Source organism: Erpetoichthys calabaricus, chromosome 14, assembly GCF_900747795.2.
Source record: "Erpetoichthys calabaricus chromosome 14, fErpCal1.3, whole genome shotgun sequence".
Taxonomy (NCBI): Eukaryota; Metazoa; Chordata; class Cladistia; order Polypteriformes; family Polypteridae; genus Erpetoichthys; species Erpetoichthys calabaricus.
The window spans coordinates 17219790-17237832 of NC_041407.2; the positions used below are offsets into that span (position 1 = coordinate 17219790).

An 18043-nucleotide genomic window follows, 5' to 3' on the forward strand; every position below is an offset into this window, starting at 1 on the left:
GCCTCCTGGGACGTCAGTGTAATTTTTAGGGTTCACGTTTTAACTTTTTGTTTTATTATTTCGATATCTTTTTTTTTTTTTAAATGACAGAGCCATCCTTACCAAAGTGCTGCCTGTGGCGTTGGCATCGTCGCCTCGCTGCACGCACTGGCTATGCTTAACACCGTGGTGGTTTTGGGGGGCTTACCATAACTTTTTTTTTTGTTTTTTGCTTGCTTGCTTAACTCAGGTAAATGACCCCCCCCTGAAGCCGCTCCTTCTTTACAGAGATGAAGTTGGGACATCAGGGCTGAGGGACGTCTGACTTCCGAGGGACTTTAGGCCGCTGCAGATATTTTCTCCCCCCCCCCGTTGCTTGACTATTGGATTCAACCGAAGATTCCAGTCAGAAGGTGTCCGTGCCTTTAGGAGCCAGCAGTGCTCTTCGTTTAATGTGAACGGTGTCCTTTAGGACCCTGCAGACTCCGAGGTGACCGTGGACGCTGTTCAGCTTGCCTGCGCTCCTCGTGTTTTGTCTCTCAGAGGAGTCTCCGGTGTCACCGTGTCGCCATCCTAACGGATTTTAGGTGCACAAGCTGAGACGGAGCGGCTGCCCTGATGCTTCGGGGCTTCGTCTCGGCCGTAAACGGACTCCGGTTTGGATTTGAGGGAGGTGCGGATCCGCCGGCGGCATGAACGACAGGTACCACCGAGCCGCTCGGGACGGCTACCTGGACCTGCTGAAGGAGGCCACCAGGAAAGAGCTGAACGCGCCGGACGAGGATGGCATGACCCCGACGCTGTGGGCCGCCTACCACGGCAACTTGGAGGCGCTGCGCCTAATCGTCGGCAGAGGGTGAGTGTTGGAGTTTGGGGAAGCAGTGACATGAAACTCGGGACACGAGAGCGTTAAACAAGACATTCGGGGCTTTAATATCGGAGTGGGGGGCTGTGATGGGTACGGGTGTGATGGAGGATCGAAGTCCAGAAGGTTTGTGAGAGCGGGAAACGCACGGCATCATAATAATAAAATGGTCAATCTACAGAGGTGTATAATAATACTAATAATAATTTTGTTATTATTATTATTATTATCAGTCTATATAGTACCTTTCCTGGGGTGGGCTGGCGCCCTGCCCGGGGTTTGTATTCCTGCCTTGTCCCCAATGTTGCCTGGGATTGGCTCCAGCAGACACCCGTGACCCTGTAGTTAGGATATAGCGGGTTGGATAATGGATGGATGGATATAGTACCTTTCATACACAAAAATCAACTCAAAGTGCTTTCCATAGAGTGTAAAAAAATAATGATGCAAAAATTATAAAATCAAAAATTTCATAAAATTATACATGCTAAATTATGCAGGTAATGTGGTGATGTGCAGGCTTTGGAGGATGTGGGTTCAAATCCCACTACTGACACCATTTTGTGACCCTGAGCAATTCACTTCACCTGCTGGTGCTGCAATGGGAAAAACAAAGGAAATGGAAGCAAAATTATCTCAAATGTTGTAAGTCATCTTGGCGTCAGCCTATTAAGTAATAAAAAAACAGTATTAATTAATTATTGATTGATTGATTAATTAATGGTAGATGAAGCCTCCTGAGGCAAAAAAGTTTTATAGGGGTGCACAAAATGTCAAGGGGCCAAAGGAGCCGAGCAGCAGGGACACAAGTGTCAGTGATTCATGGTGGCCCCAAAGGCAGCAGTGCCTGGCCATGGGCTCAGGGGTCTTTGTGTGATCAAGCTGTTGAATTTGATTAATGGTCATCTGGACTTGTGTGACGCGACAAGAACCGACTCGTCGAATCTGCTTCTGGCAGTCACAAGTGACTGAGGAGGGTGTTGCATGCATTAGGAGGAGGCACAAATCATTTTATACCAGAGGATATTTAACTCCAACAGATGTCATTTTTCACAGTTATGGATTTAACGATGGGCTCGCAAGACCAATCTGTGACTCTAAGTTGGATATGAGTCAGATGGGGAGGAGACAGTGTGGACCACCTGCCATCACCCGTGTCTGAGACAGTGTCTCTACTGAAGCATTGTAGCCATGAAGACAGAACACGTCTCATTTAATTTTGACATTGCACCTTGCAGACACCTTCATCTGTGCAGCATTTCATTATTGCAGACAAGTCAATCTTGTGTTCCCCTGATTAGAAGTGAAGCTCGGCACGTGTAGCCATAACTGTCAAAAGGAAGAATTAAAGATATTGAATTGACCTTTTAGGTGAACCGCCCACACCCTCCCTTCCCATCCTGGCATCATGTTGGCCACTTAATCATTTTCAGAGGTCATGTTTGAGCCTTGCCACACATTGTCTGATCCTGTCATCCCACTCACATTAATCATGTGCCGCTGTCTTCAGCTGGGGCTCCATTTGTTAATTAACTTCTCTCCTCTAACATCAAATTTTAATTTTGCTCTCTCTCACTCAGCCTAAACACTATTATGGAATACAATTCTCCCCTAAAAGGCCTTTATGGATAAACACACCTTGACTTATTTTTAAAGAACATCAGCTTTAAGCCCAGGTTGCAAAGGGTTAATTTGAAGGTAAATGAAGTTCTCCGCATTCCAATCCATTTGTTATTCAGTTCAGAGATGTTTTGTGTGTGCATCACATTTCCTATACACCACTTTGAACAATTTAGGATTGGGGGATTCATGGGCCCATCCTGAGTGCAACCAGTGGAAAGCAGGAGCCAACTTTGGACAAGTCATGGACATGAAGACTCGCACTCATTAATAATACCAAATGAAGGTCACAGATTACACTAACGTGTAGGTCTCTGGAGCTTGGGGGGTATACGGGAGACATAGGGATCTACAGTGGGTACGGAAAGTATTCAGACCCCCTTCAATTTTTCACTCTTTGTCATATTGCAGCCATTTGCTAAAATCATTTAAATTAATTTTTTCCCTCATTAATGTACACACAGCACCCCATATTGACAGACAAAAAAAGAATTTTTGAAATTGTTGCAGATTTATTAAAAAAGAAAAACTGAAATATCACATGGTCCTAAGTATTCAGACCCTTTGCTCAGTATTTAGTAGAAGCACCCTTTTGAGCTAATACAGCCAGGAGTCTTCTTGGGAAAGATGCAACAAGTTTTTCACACCTGGATTTGGGGATCCTCTGCCATTCCTCCTTGCAGATCCTCTCCAGTTCTGTCAGGTTGGATGGTAAACGTTGGTGGACAGCCATTTTTAGGTCTCTCCAGAGATGCTCAATTGGGTTTAAGTCAGGGCTCTGGCTGGGCCATTCAAGAACAGTCACAGAGTTGTTGTGAAGCCACTCCTTCGTTATTTTAGCTGTGTGCTTAGGGTCATTGTCTTGTTGGAAGGTAAACCTTCGGCCCAGTCTGAGGTCCTTAGCACTCTGGAGAAGGTTTTTGTCCAGGATATCCCTGTACTTGGCCGCATTCATCTTTCCCTCGATTGCAACCAGTCGTCCTGTCCCTGCAGCTGAAAAACACCCCCACAGCATGATGCTGCCACCGCCATGCTTCACTGTGGGGACTGTATTGGACAAGTGATGAGCAGTGCCTGGTTGTCTCCACACATACCTCAGTGCAAGACACATAACAGCCCGCATGGAGTTTGCTAAAAGACACCTGAAGGACTCTGAGATGGTAAGAAATAAGATTCTCTGGTCTGATGAGACCAAGATAGAACTTTTTGGCCTTAATTCTAAGCGGTATGTGTGGAGACAACCAGGCACTGCTCATCACTTGTCCAATACAGTCCCCACAGTGAAGCATGGCGGTGGCAGCATCATGCTGTGGGGGTGTTTTTCAGCTGCAGGGACAGGACGACTGGTTGCAATCGAGGGAAAGATGAATGCGGCCAAGTACAGGGATATCCTGGACAAAAACCTTCTCCAGAGTGCTAAGGACCTCAGACTGGGCCGAAGGTTTAATTTCCAACAAGACAATGACCCTAAGCACACAGCTAAAATAACGAAGGAGTGGCTTCACAACAACTCTGTGACTGTTCTTGAATGGCCCAGCCAGAGCCCTGACTTAAACCCAATTGAGCATCTCTGGAGAGACCAAAAAATGGCTGTCCACCAACGTTTACCATCCAACCTGACAGAACTGGAGAGGATCTTCAAGGAGGAATGGCAGAGGATCCCCAAATCCAGGTGTGAAAAACTTGTTGCATCTTTCAAAAGAAGACTCATGGCTGTATTAGCTCAAAAGGGTGCTTCTACTAAATACTGAGCAAAGGGTCTGAATACTTAGGATCGTGTGATATTTCAGTTTTTCTTTTTTAATAAATCTGCAACAATTTCAAAAATTATTTTTTTTGTCTGTCAATATGGGGTGCTGTGTGTACATTAATGAGAGAAAAAATTAATTTAAATGATTTTAGCAAATGGCTGCAATATGACAAAGAGTGAAAAATTGAAGGGGGTCTGAATACTTTCCGTACCCACTCTATCTATCTATCTATCCAATTATTTTAGCCTCATGCCTCACCTGTTTCAGACCTGAAGAATGTAATTCATATGCTCAGGATCAGATTTGGTGGTTATTGTGTCCCAAACATCACCAAAGACAATGTCTACATACAGTATATAGAAAGCATCAGGCCATCAATTCATGATCTTAGTTTTAAAGGCAGTGGCAGAAGCTTGCCTGAAATACCGTCCAATTGTACAAACTGGAGCAACAATGGAATATTGTCTTCCTGGGGATCTGTTTGTGTTCTTTCGCAGGGCTTCAAAGACACTTTTCAGTGGAAACCTAAAGAAGCTAAGCTCATTCTCAGGTTGGGATCACACATTTCTCCAGGTCTTAATGAGCAACTAACTTTTTAATCTCTCCCTCCATCTTGTTCAATGCAAGCATTGTCTCACTTTCCCTTTTCATTTGCTCTGGCTTTGTTTCCTCCGGTCCCTCCTATGTATGTGACCTGCTCTTTCCATTTTAGTTACACCCTAATCAATGCTAAATAGCTGAAATGTTGTGTCTTTAACCTTCTTTCCTTTTCAGCATAGGAATCCCACTTAAACTTTTTTCCCTGTGGAATTAAATAATCCATTACTAGGCTGTGGGATGGTGGCAACAGTCTCAGCACTACTATAGGGCAGGTGCCAATTCTGGGTTGCAGGGTCCAGTTGCAACTTGTCCAGTTAACCAAACTTGATAATCTTTGACATGTGGAAGGAAACTGGAGTAGCCAGGCAAAAAAATCTGCACACAGTGAGCAGATCTGTATTTGAACTCAGGTTCAAGAAGAATCATTAAACCACTCTGGGAATTAAAGTGAGGAGTACTGTATCTGAAAAATAAAGAAAAGCAGCAGGTAAAGGCAATGCAAATAAAGTCATACTTCATAATAGCCATGATCAGAGCAAGGACCATTCTGTGTGATCTCAGAAGTAAAAGAATAATTCACATGTTTTCGTTTTGGAATGCTGTTACAAAGAATACAGACCTCATTTTATTTTAAAAGGAATTCTAGGCTTGCAGTTCAAACAAACCCTACAAAAGAATTCACTTTGTTACTACCTGTTCTTTGTGCTGTCAGGGAGCATTACTCACATCTAATGCAAAGTCATTTCAGAACCGTGGACAGTGTTGCGCTCTTTGGGGGGGTGGGGATGCAGGCAGTGAGATGTTGGATGATAGCAGTAGCACAGTGGTGTACGTTTAATGGGGTGTTGGTGCCTCACCCTGGATTAGGGTCTGTCTTGTACTTGGTGGGCTCCATCCTCTCACATACTGTACCTAAACAGGATTAAGTGAGTTATGCAGAAAGTCCTTAGCAGGTATGAAGGTCGGTAGATAGATAGATAGATAGATAGATTACTGTAGTTGGCAGGATGAGATAGATAGATAGATAGATTAGTGTAGTTGGCAGGATTAGATAGATAGACAGATAGATAGATAGATTAGTGTAGTTGGCAGGATGAGATAGATAGATAGATTAGTGTAGTTGGCAGGATTAGATAGATAGATTAGTGTAGTTGGCAGGATGAGATAGATAGATAGATTAGTGTAGTTGGCAGGATTAGATAGATAGATAGATAGATTAGTGTAGTTGGCAGGATTAGATAGATAGACAGATAGATTAGTGTAGTTGGCAGGATTAGATAGATAGATTAGTGTAGTTGGCAGGATTAGATAGATAGATAGATAGATAGATAGATAGATAGATAGATAGATAGATTAGTGTAGTTGGCAGGATTAGATAGATAGATAGATAGATAGATAGATTAGTGTAGTTGGCAGGATTAGATAGATAGACGGATAGATTAGTGTAGTTGGCAGGATTAGATAGATAGATAGATAGATAGATAGATTAGTGTAGTTGGCAGGATTAGATAGATAGACAGATAGATAGATAGATAGATAGATAGATAGATAGATTAGTGTAGTTGGCAGGATGAGATAGATAGATAGATTAGTGTAGTTGGCAGGATTAGATAGATTAGTGTAGTTGGCAGGATTAGATAGATAGATTAGTGTAGTTGGCAGGATGAGATAGATAGATAGATAGATTAGTGTAGTTGGCAGGATTAGATAGATAGACAGATATAGATAGATAGATTAGTGTAGTTGGCAGGATGAGATAGATAGATAGATTAGTGTAGTTGGCAGGATTAGATAGATAGATCTTTATTTGTTCACAGGAGGAAATTTGGCTTTTAACAGAAGCTCTTTGAATAAATGAATACGTAGTTATACACACACACACATACACTATGGTCTGAACAAACACCAGAATGACTAAAAAAGAAGAAAAAAAAATAGATAAGTTAAACTTCTAGCTTTGCAGTCCCAATTCCAGTGAGGTGTTATGCAGACGTATCGTTGTTGGTATGAAGGACCCCCAGTCACATTTCTTGACATACATCTGCTGAATGATTTGTTATCTGGAAGTCCTCAGTGTTTGTGTGTCACAGAGAGGATGTGCAGCTTTGCTCATAATGGCCCTCAGTTTTGTCTTCTTTCTCTCCTCCACTATTACCTCCAGTGGGTCCAATAGGCATCCTTGTTGATTGTGTGGGCCTCTCTTGAAATGATGTTACCATTATTAACATGGCATGTAATGCTTGCCCATGCCCCAACATTACCATATAAATGTAATGAATTATTATTATTATTATTTTTTTTTTTTTTGCCAAAAAGGGCCACATGCAGTGCCGAGCATCTGGTGTGCTTTGCGCTTGAACTTGTAGTGGAGTGTGTGTCAGATTTTCCATTAGTAACCACTACTCGACTTGACGTTATTTTAGAAGAATTAAGTGGCTAGGACTTGAGAGCTTTGCTTGGCTGAATGGCCTGTTCTCGTTTCGTTTGTTCTAATGTACTTCTTTGAGCTTTACTTCCATAGACTTGATTTTTTAAAGGTCCAGAACTGTTGCCAATGATTTGTTTTTCATGAACTGCTGACTAAATGCTATTGAGAAATGAGGTACAAGCTAGAAGATACTCAGCTGAGGGTCTGAGAGTTACTCCCTGGAGCTGCCACCATTTTCACTTCACTCGTTTTCCTAATTAGAAGGCATTTGTTGCCATTAAGGAAACACATTATTTAATTCTCCGGCTTGTTCAGTTCCATTCCAATTATTGTTGTGTAGCGCTCTTCATGGAGTCAGACTGCTGTGACTAGTTTTGAGATAAAATCCAAGTATACAGATTTAATACACATAAAGACATAGATTTGTTGGAACTAGTGCTGGGTGGTATACCGGTTCATACCGAAAACTGTTTTTTATTTTTGTTATGATATGGATTTTTCTGATACCGCAACACCGGTTTAAATTGCCTAAACAACGTTTGGAACGTGGTGCAGTGGGAAACTGTTTAAGGGGGTGCCTTTTTCACTGCTACACCGCTAAACACACATGCAATGGAGAACATGCGTTAGTGCAGGTGTTCCGCGGGGGCTCTTTTTTACTGCTATACCTCTAAACAGGCATGCAACGGAGCACATGCGGTAGTGGAGGTATTGCGCGGTGAAAATGAACAGAGAACATTCCAAAACTTAAGCTGTAGCAGACGATAAAGTTGGACATGATGACACAGAAGAACTTTTGTCTGTTGTCTGGAGACATTTTGGTTTTAAAAGGTTGGATGTGGACCATTATGTTCAAATGTGTGAGTACTGTTTCTATACTACTAGGTAATACTGCAAGCCAACTTGTAGTTGTTTTATTTTTTCAATACTGTGTAATGTACCTGGGTACTGTGTAATTGTGTGATGACATGTTGACTTTATTCTCGTAATTTGTCATTAAAGTAGAACATTGTAAACTAAACTTCATCTTAAAATGAATATTTAATTTACTAGATTTTCTCAAACCCCGTCATAAGTTATGTAGCACATTAAATGCTTTGTGTTAAGTGTTCCCAGAGCCATGTTAATCACTATGTGCTTCTTAAACTGACTTCCTCTACACTGAGAGGAGGCGCAGGCAGCAATCGGCGCACAGAGTCCATTCACTTCATGATATTCCTGCTCCCTGAACATTTACAATGCTAAGATAAATACTTGATATAATTTTCATGGTGACATGCACTAAAGCAGGTATTAATCATGTGGGGGCACGGTGGCATGGAGGTTGCACTGCTGCCTCGCAGCAAGGGGGTCCCGCGTGTTCCCTGCTTTGAATTTGCATGTTTTTCTGGTGGGTTTACTCGGCGCTTCAGTTTCCTTTCAAAGTCATGTAGGATGTGGGGTTTTGTTATGCTATATTGACCCTGCTAGTGTATGTTTTGCTCGTATTCCCCCTGCGATATGCTGGCGCGCCCCATTCAGGATTTGCTCCTGCCTCGCACACAATGCTTGCTGGGGTTGGCGCAACCCTGAATGGATGGCATAATTCAACATGTATAAAGAAGATTTTTTTTTACGTTCTGAACACTCCGTGGTCTAAGTTTATAACTAGTTTTAATTTCACAAAGACGTTTATCATGTGGTGATTGATTATCTGGAGAAAGAAAAAGGAAGGATAGGAACTGGGGGTTTGATACATCAGACAATGCAATAAAGAAAGCCCGCTCAGAAGAACATCCATTGAATTCTGTGTTCGTGTCTCCGACCACCAGATAATGAACACAATATTTAAGTTAAACCTGTGCGATATCCATTTATACATCCAGTTTTTTGGAGTCTCGTCACACCTGCCATAAAGTTCTCTACACTGAACGTAGACCTGTGGACCCCTTACTGCGAGGGAGCAGCACTACCACCACACTGCCGTGCATGTTTAATACCTGCTTTAATGCATTTCATCCTGAAAATGATATCAAGTATTTATCTTAGCATTCTAAATGTTCAGAGAGCAGGAATATCATGAAGTGAATGTATTCTGTGTGCCGATCGCTGTCTGCGCCTGCTCTCAGTATAGCGGAAGTCAGTTTAAGAAGCGCGTAGCGATTAACGACTGGGTCGGGGAACACTTAACACAAAGCATTTAATGTGCTACATTTGAGAAAATCTAGTAAATTAAACACTGATTTTAGGATGAAGTTTAGTTTACGACATTCTACTTTAATTACAAAATAAACTACGAGAATAAAGTGGAAACGTCAACTTTAATCTTGACATAAGCATCGAGATTAAAGTGGAAATGTCGAGAATGAAGTCAACATGTCGACTTTATTCTCGACATATAGATTTTTTTTCTTCACTGTGGCCCTAATGTGCTTCTGTAGGACTATACCACAAATAGCATTACAGTAATCCCTCGCTATATCGCGCTTCGACTTTCTCGGCTTCACTCTATCGCGGATTTTTTGTTGGTTTGCGGATTTCTGCGGACAATGGGTCTTTTAATTTCTGGTACATGCTTCCTCAGTTGGTTTGCCCAGTTGATTTCATACAAGGGACGCTATTGGCAGATGGCTGAGAAGCTACCCAACCAGAGCACGTATTACGTATTAAATAAAACTCCTCAAATATATTGTGAGCATGGGGGCTGTTCGCTCCTCAAAAAACGCTGAAAGATTACCTTCACACTGCTCCCTTCTTTGCTGGGCTTACATGTGACTGCTTTGCAAGTGATATGCTTCCTGCATGGTGCTTCGCCTACTTAAAAGATCAAACAGCACGTATTGATTTTTGATTGTTTGCTTTCCTTTCTCTCTCTTTCTCTCGCTCTGACGGAGGGGGTGTGAGCAGAGGGGCTGTTCGCATACTGGCCTACAGGATACGGACGCTCCTCTAAAAAATGCTGAAAAATGCTTGCTCCCTTCCTTGCAGCTACTTTGTCCGGCGGCACATCGCAAACTTAAAAACCAAAGAGCCCTATTGATTTTTGACTGCTTGCTTTGTTCTCTCTCTCTCTCTCCTGATGTGCACTCCTTTGAAGAGGAAGATATGTTTGCATTCTTTTAATTGTGAGACAGAACTGTCATCTCTGTCTTGTCATGGAGCACAGTTTAAACTTTTGAAAAAGAGACAAATGTTTGTTTGCAGTGTTTGAATAACGTTCCTGTCTCTCTACAACCTCCTGTGTTTCTGCGCAAATCTGTGACCCAAGCATGACAATATAAAAATAACCATATAAACATATGGTTTCTACTTCGCGGATTTTCACCTTTCATGGGGGGTCTGGAACGCAACCCCTGGAATGGAGGAGGGATTACTGTATAAATGCAAGTTGCAGTTTTATTATTTATGTATATGGCTTAGCTTGAAGCAAGGTCCATAGTAATGCAATTTGCCTTAATGATGGTTCAGTTGGTAAAGATGTCATCACCAAGTTGCACTTGTTTTATTTTATTTTTAATTGGTGAATACTATGTAATTAACCTGGGATTGAAGTCTTGAAGTAATAGTAGTATTACTGGAAGTTGCACTGTTATTTATTTTATTGTTATTATTTATTAGTTTAAATATTATGCAGTTTAATAATGGTTAAGTTGTTTAAAAAGTCACTTTAATGTGTCAGTGAACAGAGATTGCTAACATTAACAGAAAGTGTAGTTGGTTTACAAAAAATATTTACTCTTTATTCCTTTTCTGGGCGGCATGGTGGCGCAGTGGTAGCGCCTCGCAGTTAGGAGACCCGGGTTCGCTTCCTGGGTCCTCCCTGCGTGGAGTTTGCATGTTCTCCCCGTGTCTGCGTGGGTTTCCTCCGGGCGCTCCGGTTTCCTCCCACAGTCCAAAGACATGCAGGTTAGGTGGATTGGCGATTCTAAATTGGCCCTAGTGTGTGCTTGGTGTGTGGGTGTGTTTGTGTGTGTCCTGCGGTGGGTTGGCACCCTGCCCGGAATTGGTTCCTGCCTTGTGCCCTGTGTTGGCTGGGATTGGCTCCAGCAGACCCCCGTGACCCTGTGTTCGGATTCAGCGGGTTGGAAAATGGATGGATGGATGGATATTCCTTTTCTAAGACATGGTCAGTGCAGTACAACTTTTAACAAGCACCTCCGGATATTTTACTTACCATATATACCCGAATATAAGTCGAGTTTTTCAGCACCCAAAATGTGCTGAAACACGACACCTTCAGCTTATATTCGAGTCAGATCCCGCTGCCCACGCCAACCCGACAGAAAACTGGAGTGTACAGTACAGTGAAACCTCAGTTCACGAACGTCTCTGAACACGTACAAATTGGGTTACGACCAAAAAGTTCGCCAAACTTTTGCATCTGTTCACAACCACACACTCGGTATACGAACAAGCCAGTTTCCCTTTTGGTTTGTGCACGCCGATGATTTCCGCACTTGTTCAGTCTCTCCCTGTGCATTCCCTGTGCAGCGAGCAAGCGAGTGAGAGAGAGAGAGAGAGAGAGAGAGACAGAAAGAGTGATACACACACACACGCGCGCAAGACACACACACACACAGGCGCACGCGAGAGAGCGAACGAGAGAGATTTTCCAGTTTTTGTAGGTAAAATTAGGTACCTCGTCTTATATTCGGGTCGGCTTATACTTGAGTATATACGGTAAGTCTAAATGCCTCTTTGGATGGTTGAAAATTTGTTGTCAAAATTTTAATTTAAGTTGTTTGCAAAATTTGTTCAATTAAAAGGTTCTATATTTTGACTGCAACTGTCATGCAATGTGATTCCTTCTGTTCATTGGTGCCACCCCCTTGAAAACTATCACTTTATGGGGCCATGCAAACCTGTATTAGATAGATAGATATGAAAGGCACTATATAATAGATAGATAATTTAGTGTAGTTGGCAGGATTACAGATAGATAGATAGATAGATAGATAGATAGATAGATAGATAGATAGATAGATAGATAGATAGATAGATAGATAGATAGATAGATAGATACTTTATTAATCCCAAGGGGAAATTCACATACTCCAGCAGCAGCATACTGATAAAGAAAATATTAAATTAATGATTGATAACAATGCAGGTATACAGACAGACAATAACTTTGTATGATGTTAACGTTTACCCCCCCTGGTTGAAATGAAGAGTCGCATAGTGTGTTGGAGGAACGATCTCCTCAGTCTGCCAGTGGAGCAGGACAGTGACAGCAGTCTGTCGCTGAAGCTCCTCCTCTGTCTGGAGATGATCCTGTTCAGTGGATGCGGTGGATTCTCCATGATTGATAGGAGTCTGCTCAGCGCCCATCGCTCTTCCACAGATGTCAAACTGTCCAGCTCCATGCCAACAATAGAGCCTGCCTTCCTCACCAGTTTGTCCAGGCGTGAGGCGTCCCTCTTCTTTATGCTGCCTCCCCAGCACATCACCGCGTAGAAGAGGGCGCTCGCCACAACCGTCTGATGGAACATCTGCAGCATCTTATTGCAGATGTTGAAGGACACCAGCCTTCTAAGGAAGTATAGTTGGCTCTGTCCTTTCTTACACAGAGCATCAGTATTGGCAGTCCAGTCCAATTTATCATCCAATTTAATTTATTAATACGTGTGTGCACATTAAAATTTTTTTTGTACAATGTACAATTCTCATGACAGTGGAATAGGTTATTCTTAGCCAGCAATTGCAGTGAAAAATGTGGTTAACATCCACTCATGCATGGGAAAAAAATACCGTCCAATACCGTGAAACCGGTATAATTTTGAAAAATACCGTGATATTGAGTTTTGGTCATACCGCCCAGCACTAGTTGGAATACACAGAAAAGCTAACGTTAGATGGTGCTCAGATGATGAGAACATTGTTCCAACACAAACCCCTAAACCGTTTTCAGTGGTCTCTTCCTATTGGTCAGTGACCATGTCTGCGGTCATCCAGTACTGAAGCTTGTCCAGGCCTCCTTGAATCGTTTTTTGCTGCCTCCTCAAAGTCCGTTATCCGTCTCGTGGCACAGACGGAGACTGCCTCATGTGCCGTGACAGATCATCTCTGAGCGGTGCAGGACCCCGGGAGATGGCGGGTAGAGAGAGAGCACACTCGGGGTCAGGCGTGAAGCTTTAAAAAGCAGCCTTTCCACAGTGTTTCCACTCGTCTCATTTTGTTGATGAACTGCACGCTTCGTCCCAATGGAAATCTTTTCCATTAGGCATACGGTTGAAACATCTTTGGCAGGGCAAGTTGACCAGTCAGGGTCTTAGAGGGAGTCCGTTTTAGGGACCTGAAGGTGGTACAGCTCTGGTCCACACTACGAGTGCCTTTCTAAAGTCCGTGGCAGAGTGGTTAAGGCTTTGGCCTTCAAACTCGAAGGTTAGGGGATGAAATCCCACTACTGACACCACATGCCCGTGAGCAAGTCATTTCACGTTCTTTGTAGCACAAACGTTGTAAGGCGTCAGCCATAATAAGTGAAGTGCCCACCTTCAAACCTCGAAACACCATTTCTCTGGAAGCGTTAAGGAGCTCCGCCCACATTACAGAGTGAGACAGCGGTGGAGATCAAACTGTGGACCTTAATGTCTAATCCGACCGACCCACGATGTCTGCAGAGTCAGTCTTGGAGGGTTGGAATGGCTGCAGGTTTTTTGGTCCAAACCCGATATCTTAACGAGAGGTCAGTTATTGCCGATGACGCACTTTACGGCTCAAGCACCATTTCTTTGCTTTGCTTTAGTGGTCTTCCCCTTTATTGCTTACAGCTGCATTCCCCGTTTCTAATGGCACCTAACTAGCAATAAGATGCAAGTGACGAAGGGAGCTGGCAGTCCCCCATCTCACTCGTGTCCATTTACACCTCATCGAGAACTGTCTGGCTTAATAAAACATTGGGAATTGAGACTGAAGTGAAGGATTGGGACTTACTCATCTGCCTTAAACTACAAATCATTAGGATGAGCTCCATGGAAAGGACAAAATAAAAATCAGTTGATGTAGGAATGAGCGAACACGGCAGAACGGGACGACTTAACAAGCCGTAAAATGGAATAAGATCTGTGGTTGGCAAGCATTGTTTTCTAATGACGCACCGAGCCTTCAACCACTACAGTCCTCCAGGGCTGACTTTGCGGACCCCCGCACTTGACTATACCACCTAATCCTGTCGAACATTTACATTCATTTGCCGAGCAGGCTCTTTTATCCAAAAGAGGTGAACATAATCGAGTACACATCACTCTGGGGGACTGTTTGGGGACAATGTGATGGGACAAGTGGGCGAAATTGAGCATCACAAGTGAAGAGCTCCAAAACAAAATGCAAGCGAGTGACACTTCCTAGATTATAAGAACCTGTAGCTGCTGGGAGGAGAGAATTGTATTGGGATTATTGGTTATTGTGGTGGTTGTGGTGCTTTGGTGCTCAGCATTGAAAGAAGATGAAATTAAAATGACTTCTTAGTGATTTTATCCCTTGTCTTGTGTACTGTACTGTCTGTTGGCGTAAAGGTGAGCAACAGCGCCACCAAGTGTCCACATTGTGACAACGGTAAAATTCTCCGCGACAATATACGGTATGTAGAAAAGTGATGTCATATGTTTTTGGAATTCTTGATAAACAGTTAAGAAAAGTGTGCAGACTTTTTGAACGTCCCTTGTACGAAACATCTGCATGTAATACGACAAAAAGTTAACGTGACTTGTTCACTCATATTGTTAAAAAAAAAAAATTATATTAATATGAATATGTTGCGTTTAGCTAATGCGCACAGTTAGATGAACGGCGACACAGCTTTTATCAGACATTGGAGACGCTCAGTAACTCTCAGGTTAGGCCGCTGCTTTCTAGCTCAAAAGGGAGCTCAGCTCAGTGCGCTCCGAGTTGCGTCAGATTCTGCCATTTCGTTGATCACCGTAATTTTTCCAGCTGATCCAAAGCGTTACGGCTCACTGAGCTTCTCTAAGGATTCACAGATCCCGGGAATCCCCATTTTGCAAGAATTTGCAAGACTGGCTGGAGTGTGGCCACGTGGTCCCCGAAGGACAGCTGGTCATCAAGCACCACCCTAAGATTGCACAAAGACATGGCCGGTGTTAGCAATTAGTGAGTTGAATTTTACAGGGGCGGAGTGTGTGGTCGTGTGAGTGAATAACAGACTTTAAACGAAAATACATTTTGGGCCGCCAACCCAGCCATCCCCATTTCCTTATAAGTCCAAAAGGAAACAAAGCTATTGCCACCAGAATAATGTGACTGGCTTTAGTTAGGCTTTCTTTGTCTGCCGTCTGAAAGTCATGCCGCTCCTCAGTTAAGGTCGCTCTGGATAGATGTGACGCCGCCCCTTAGGATTAATAAAGTATCTATCTATCTATCTATCTATCTATCTATCTATCTATCTATCTATCTATCTATCTATCTATCTATCTATCTATCTATCTATCTATCTATCTATCTATCTATCTATCTATCTATCTATCTATCTATCTATCTATCTATCTATCCTCCGTTCTGGCGGTTGTGTTCTTATAGCCCATGCGGGAACCAGAGGGGGTGGAGTCAGTTGCCCTCACTGGGCGGTTCCTTTGTGCTGTGGAGGAAGAAAAACATGAGACAGTTAGCGGCAGCGCCCCCTCTCAGCCTGGGGTGGTATCACATACCTTGGACAGAGGATGATCCTGTGACATGCATGTCAGGACAAGTGCCACATAGACGGACAAGCTGGGATAACAAGAAGTTCCATTTTTGTCAGGTCGAGCCTTCATTCAGCTTGCAATATCCCTCAGGCATGTGGACGTTGTAGCTGACACTGAAATTTATATTTGAACAACGTCCCAAATGACAGGGTCACACATGGAGTCAATGGCTGCAAAACACGAGGCACCGAAGTAACGGCCTTGTGAACTGGCCTTCACTTCGGCCTTTTCATTAGCGATCCATAAATTAACTCAGTTATAGCAGGCTATGTGGCCTTGTGGCTATAACATTGGACTTTAAACCGCCCAGCTGATGGTTCAAGCTGCTGATTTCTAGTGTAACACTCAATAAATCACTGAAGCTGCCAGTGCTAAAAAGAAAAAAATGGACACAGCTGGGTATGTGCCAAGCACCTTGTGACCAAGGAAAAGTGTAATGTAAAATTTATGCCATTTGCTTGTAGCACAGGCACTCTGACCAGGATTGCTTCCTGATCTGTGCTCAGTCACGCTGGCGTAAACTCCTTTCTTTTGTTACTCAGTATTGGCAAATGAAAGAATGTCTTTCTGTATTCACAAATCTGCTACATTTTCCTTATTCTGGCCGTCTGTATGACTTGGTAAGACAGCACTAAAAGACGAAAAATATGATCAGTCTGGGTTTATTGTTGTGAATAGTCTAGCACTCATTTATAACGTTATGTAGTGCTTTTCACAGTTACCATCACTCAGACTCTCGGGCACTGCCTGTCTGCTTGGCTTCTGCTCATGAGCTTGTATAATAGAGCAGGCTTCACCTGCAGCAACTCGGGGGGCTTCGATCAGCTCGGGGGGTTCTTCTTCTTAAGCAAAAGTCCTGTTAATGTTTATTTCATATAGTGCCTTACACTCTGGAATAATCCGTGACATAAAGCAATTCACAAACTGGCGGTGCTATGATTTTTTATTGAGGGTCTTCTATTCTCTTCTTTTATCCAAATTCTAATACATTTTCATCTTTCTTTTATTTCTAAATGTCATTCATTTGTACCAGTTTTTTTAACTTTCGCATTGAAAGACACTCTGTTAAAATGTCTTTGCTTTTCCATATTTAACTTCTTTTCTTTCTTCTGTTCCACGTATAATACAATTTCACTTTTTTTTTGCTTTCACAATACAAGGCTCTATAGTAAAAAATTCTTTCTGTTTTTCCACATCTATGACATTGTCATCTTTCTTTCCTTATATGTATATTTCATTTTCAACTTTATTTGCTCTCATGATGAAAGACGTCTATTAAAACAATCTGTATTTCCTCTGCTAATACATTTTCTTTCTTTCTTTCTTTTTCTTTCTTTCTTTCTTTCTTTCTTTCTTTCTTTCTTTCTTTCTTTCTTTCTTTCTTTCTTTCTTTCTTTCTTTCTTTCTTTCTTTCTTTCTTTCTTTCGTTTCCTAAAACATTTGAGCCTGGTTTTTACTTTCATGATGAGAAGCTCAATATTTAAAGGAAAATTCTTTGTTTTTCTATGTCTAATACATTTTAAGCTTTTACTATATTAAAAATTCTCCCTATCTTTTCACTTTTAATACATTTTCATTTTTCTTTCCACATGCAATACATTTCACCCATTTCTTTTTTTTTTACTTTCACGATGAAAGGCACTATATTAAAAATTATTTTTATTTTTCCACGTCTAACACATTTATTTTTTCTTTCCACAAAGAATACATTTTAACCTGTTCAAATTTACAGATGAAAGGCGCTATATTAAAAGATGTCTAATACATATTCACCTTTCTTTCTTTCTTTCTTTCTTTCTTTCTTTCTTTCTTTCTTTCTTTCTTTCTTTCTTTCTTTCAATTGTAACACATTTTTACCTTTTGTTTTTACTCTGCCTAATAAGCATTAAGCGCTTTTCCTTTCATCATGTTATGCATTTTCATCTGCTTCTTATTTTCACAATAGAAGGCACTATATTAAACTTCGGGCGGCACGGTGGCGCAGTGGGTAGCGCTGCTGCCTCGCAGTCGGGAGATCTGGCGACCTGGGTTTGATTCCCGGGTCCTCCCTGCGTGGAGTTTGCATGTTCTCCCCGTGTCTGCGTGGGTTTCCTCCGGGCGCTCCGGTTTCCTCCCACAG

At 42.3% G+C, this 18043-nt stretch overlaps 1 protein-coding gene across 1 annotated transcript in view; it reads left to right on the top strand.

Moving 5' to 3' along the window:
- Positions 1-405: 405 nt before the first annotated feature.
- LOC114644918 (pre-mRNA splicing regulator USH1G) overlaps positions 406-18043 on the top strand; it is a 32661-nt gene continuing 15023 nt past the window's right edge. Inside the window, exon 1 of the mRNA XM_051918967.1 lies at positions 406-835. Within this exon, the coding sequence (XP_051774927.1) occupies positions 672-835 (164 nt within the window). The 5' untranslated portion in view covers positions 406-671. The remainder of the gene's footprint in view (positions 836-18043) is intronic.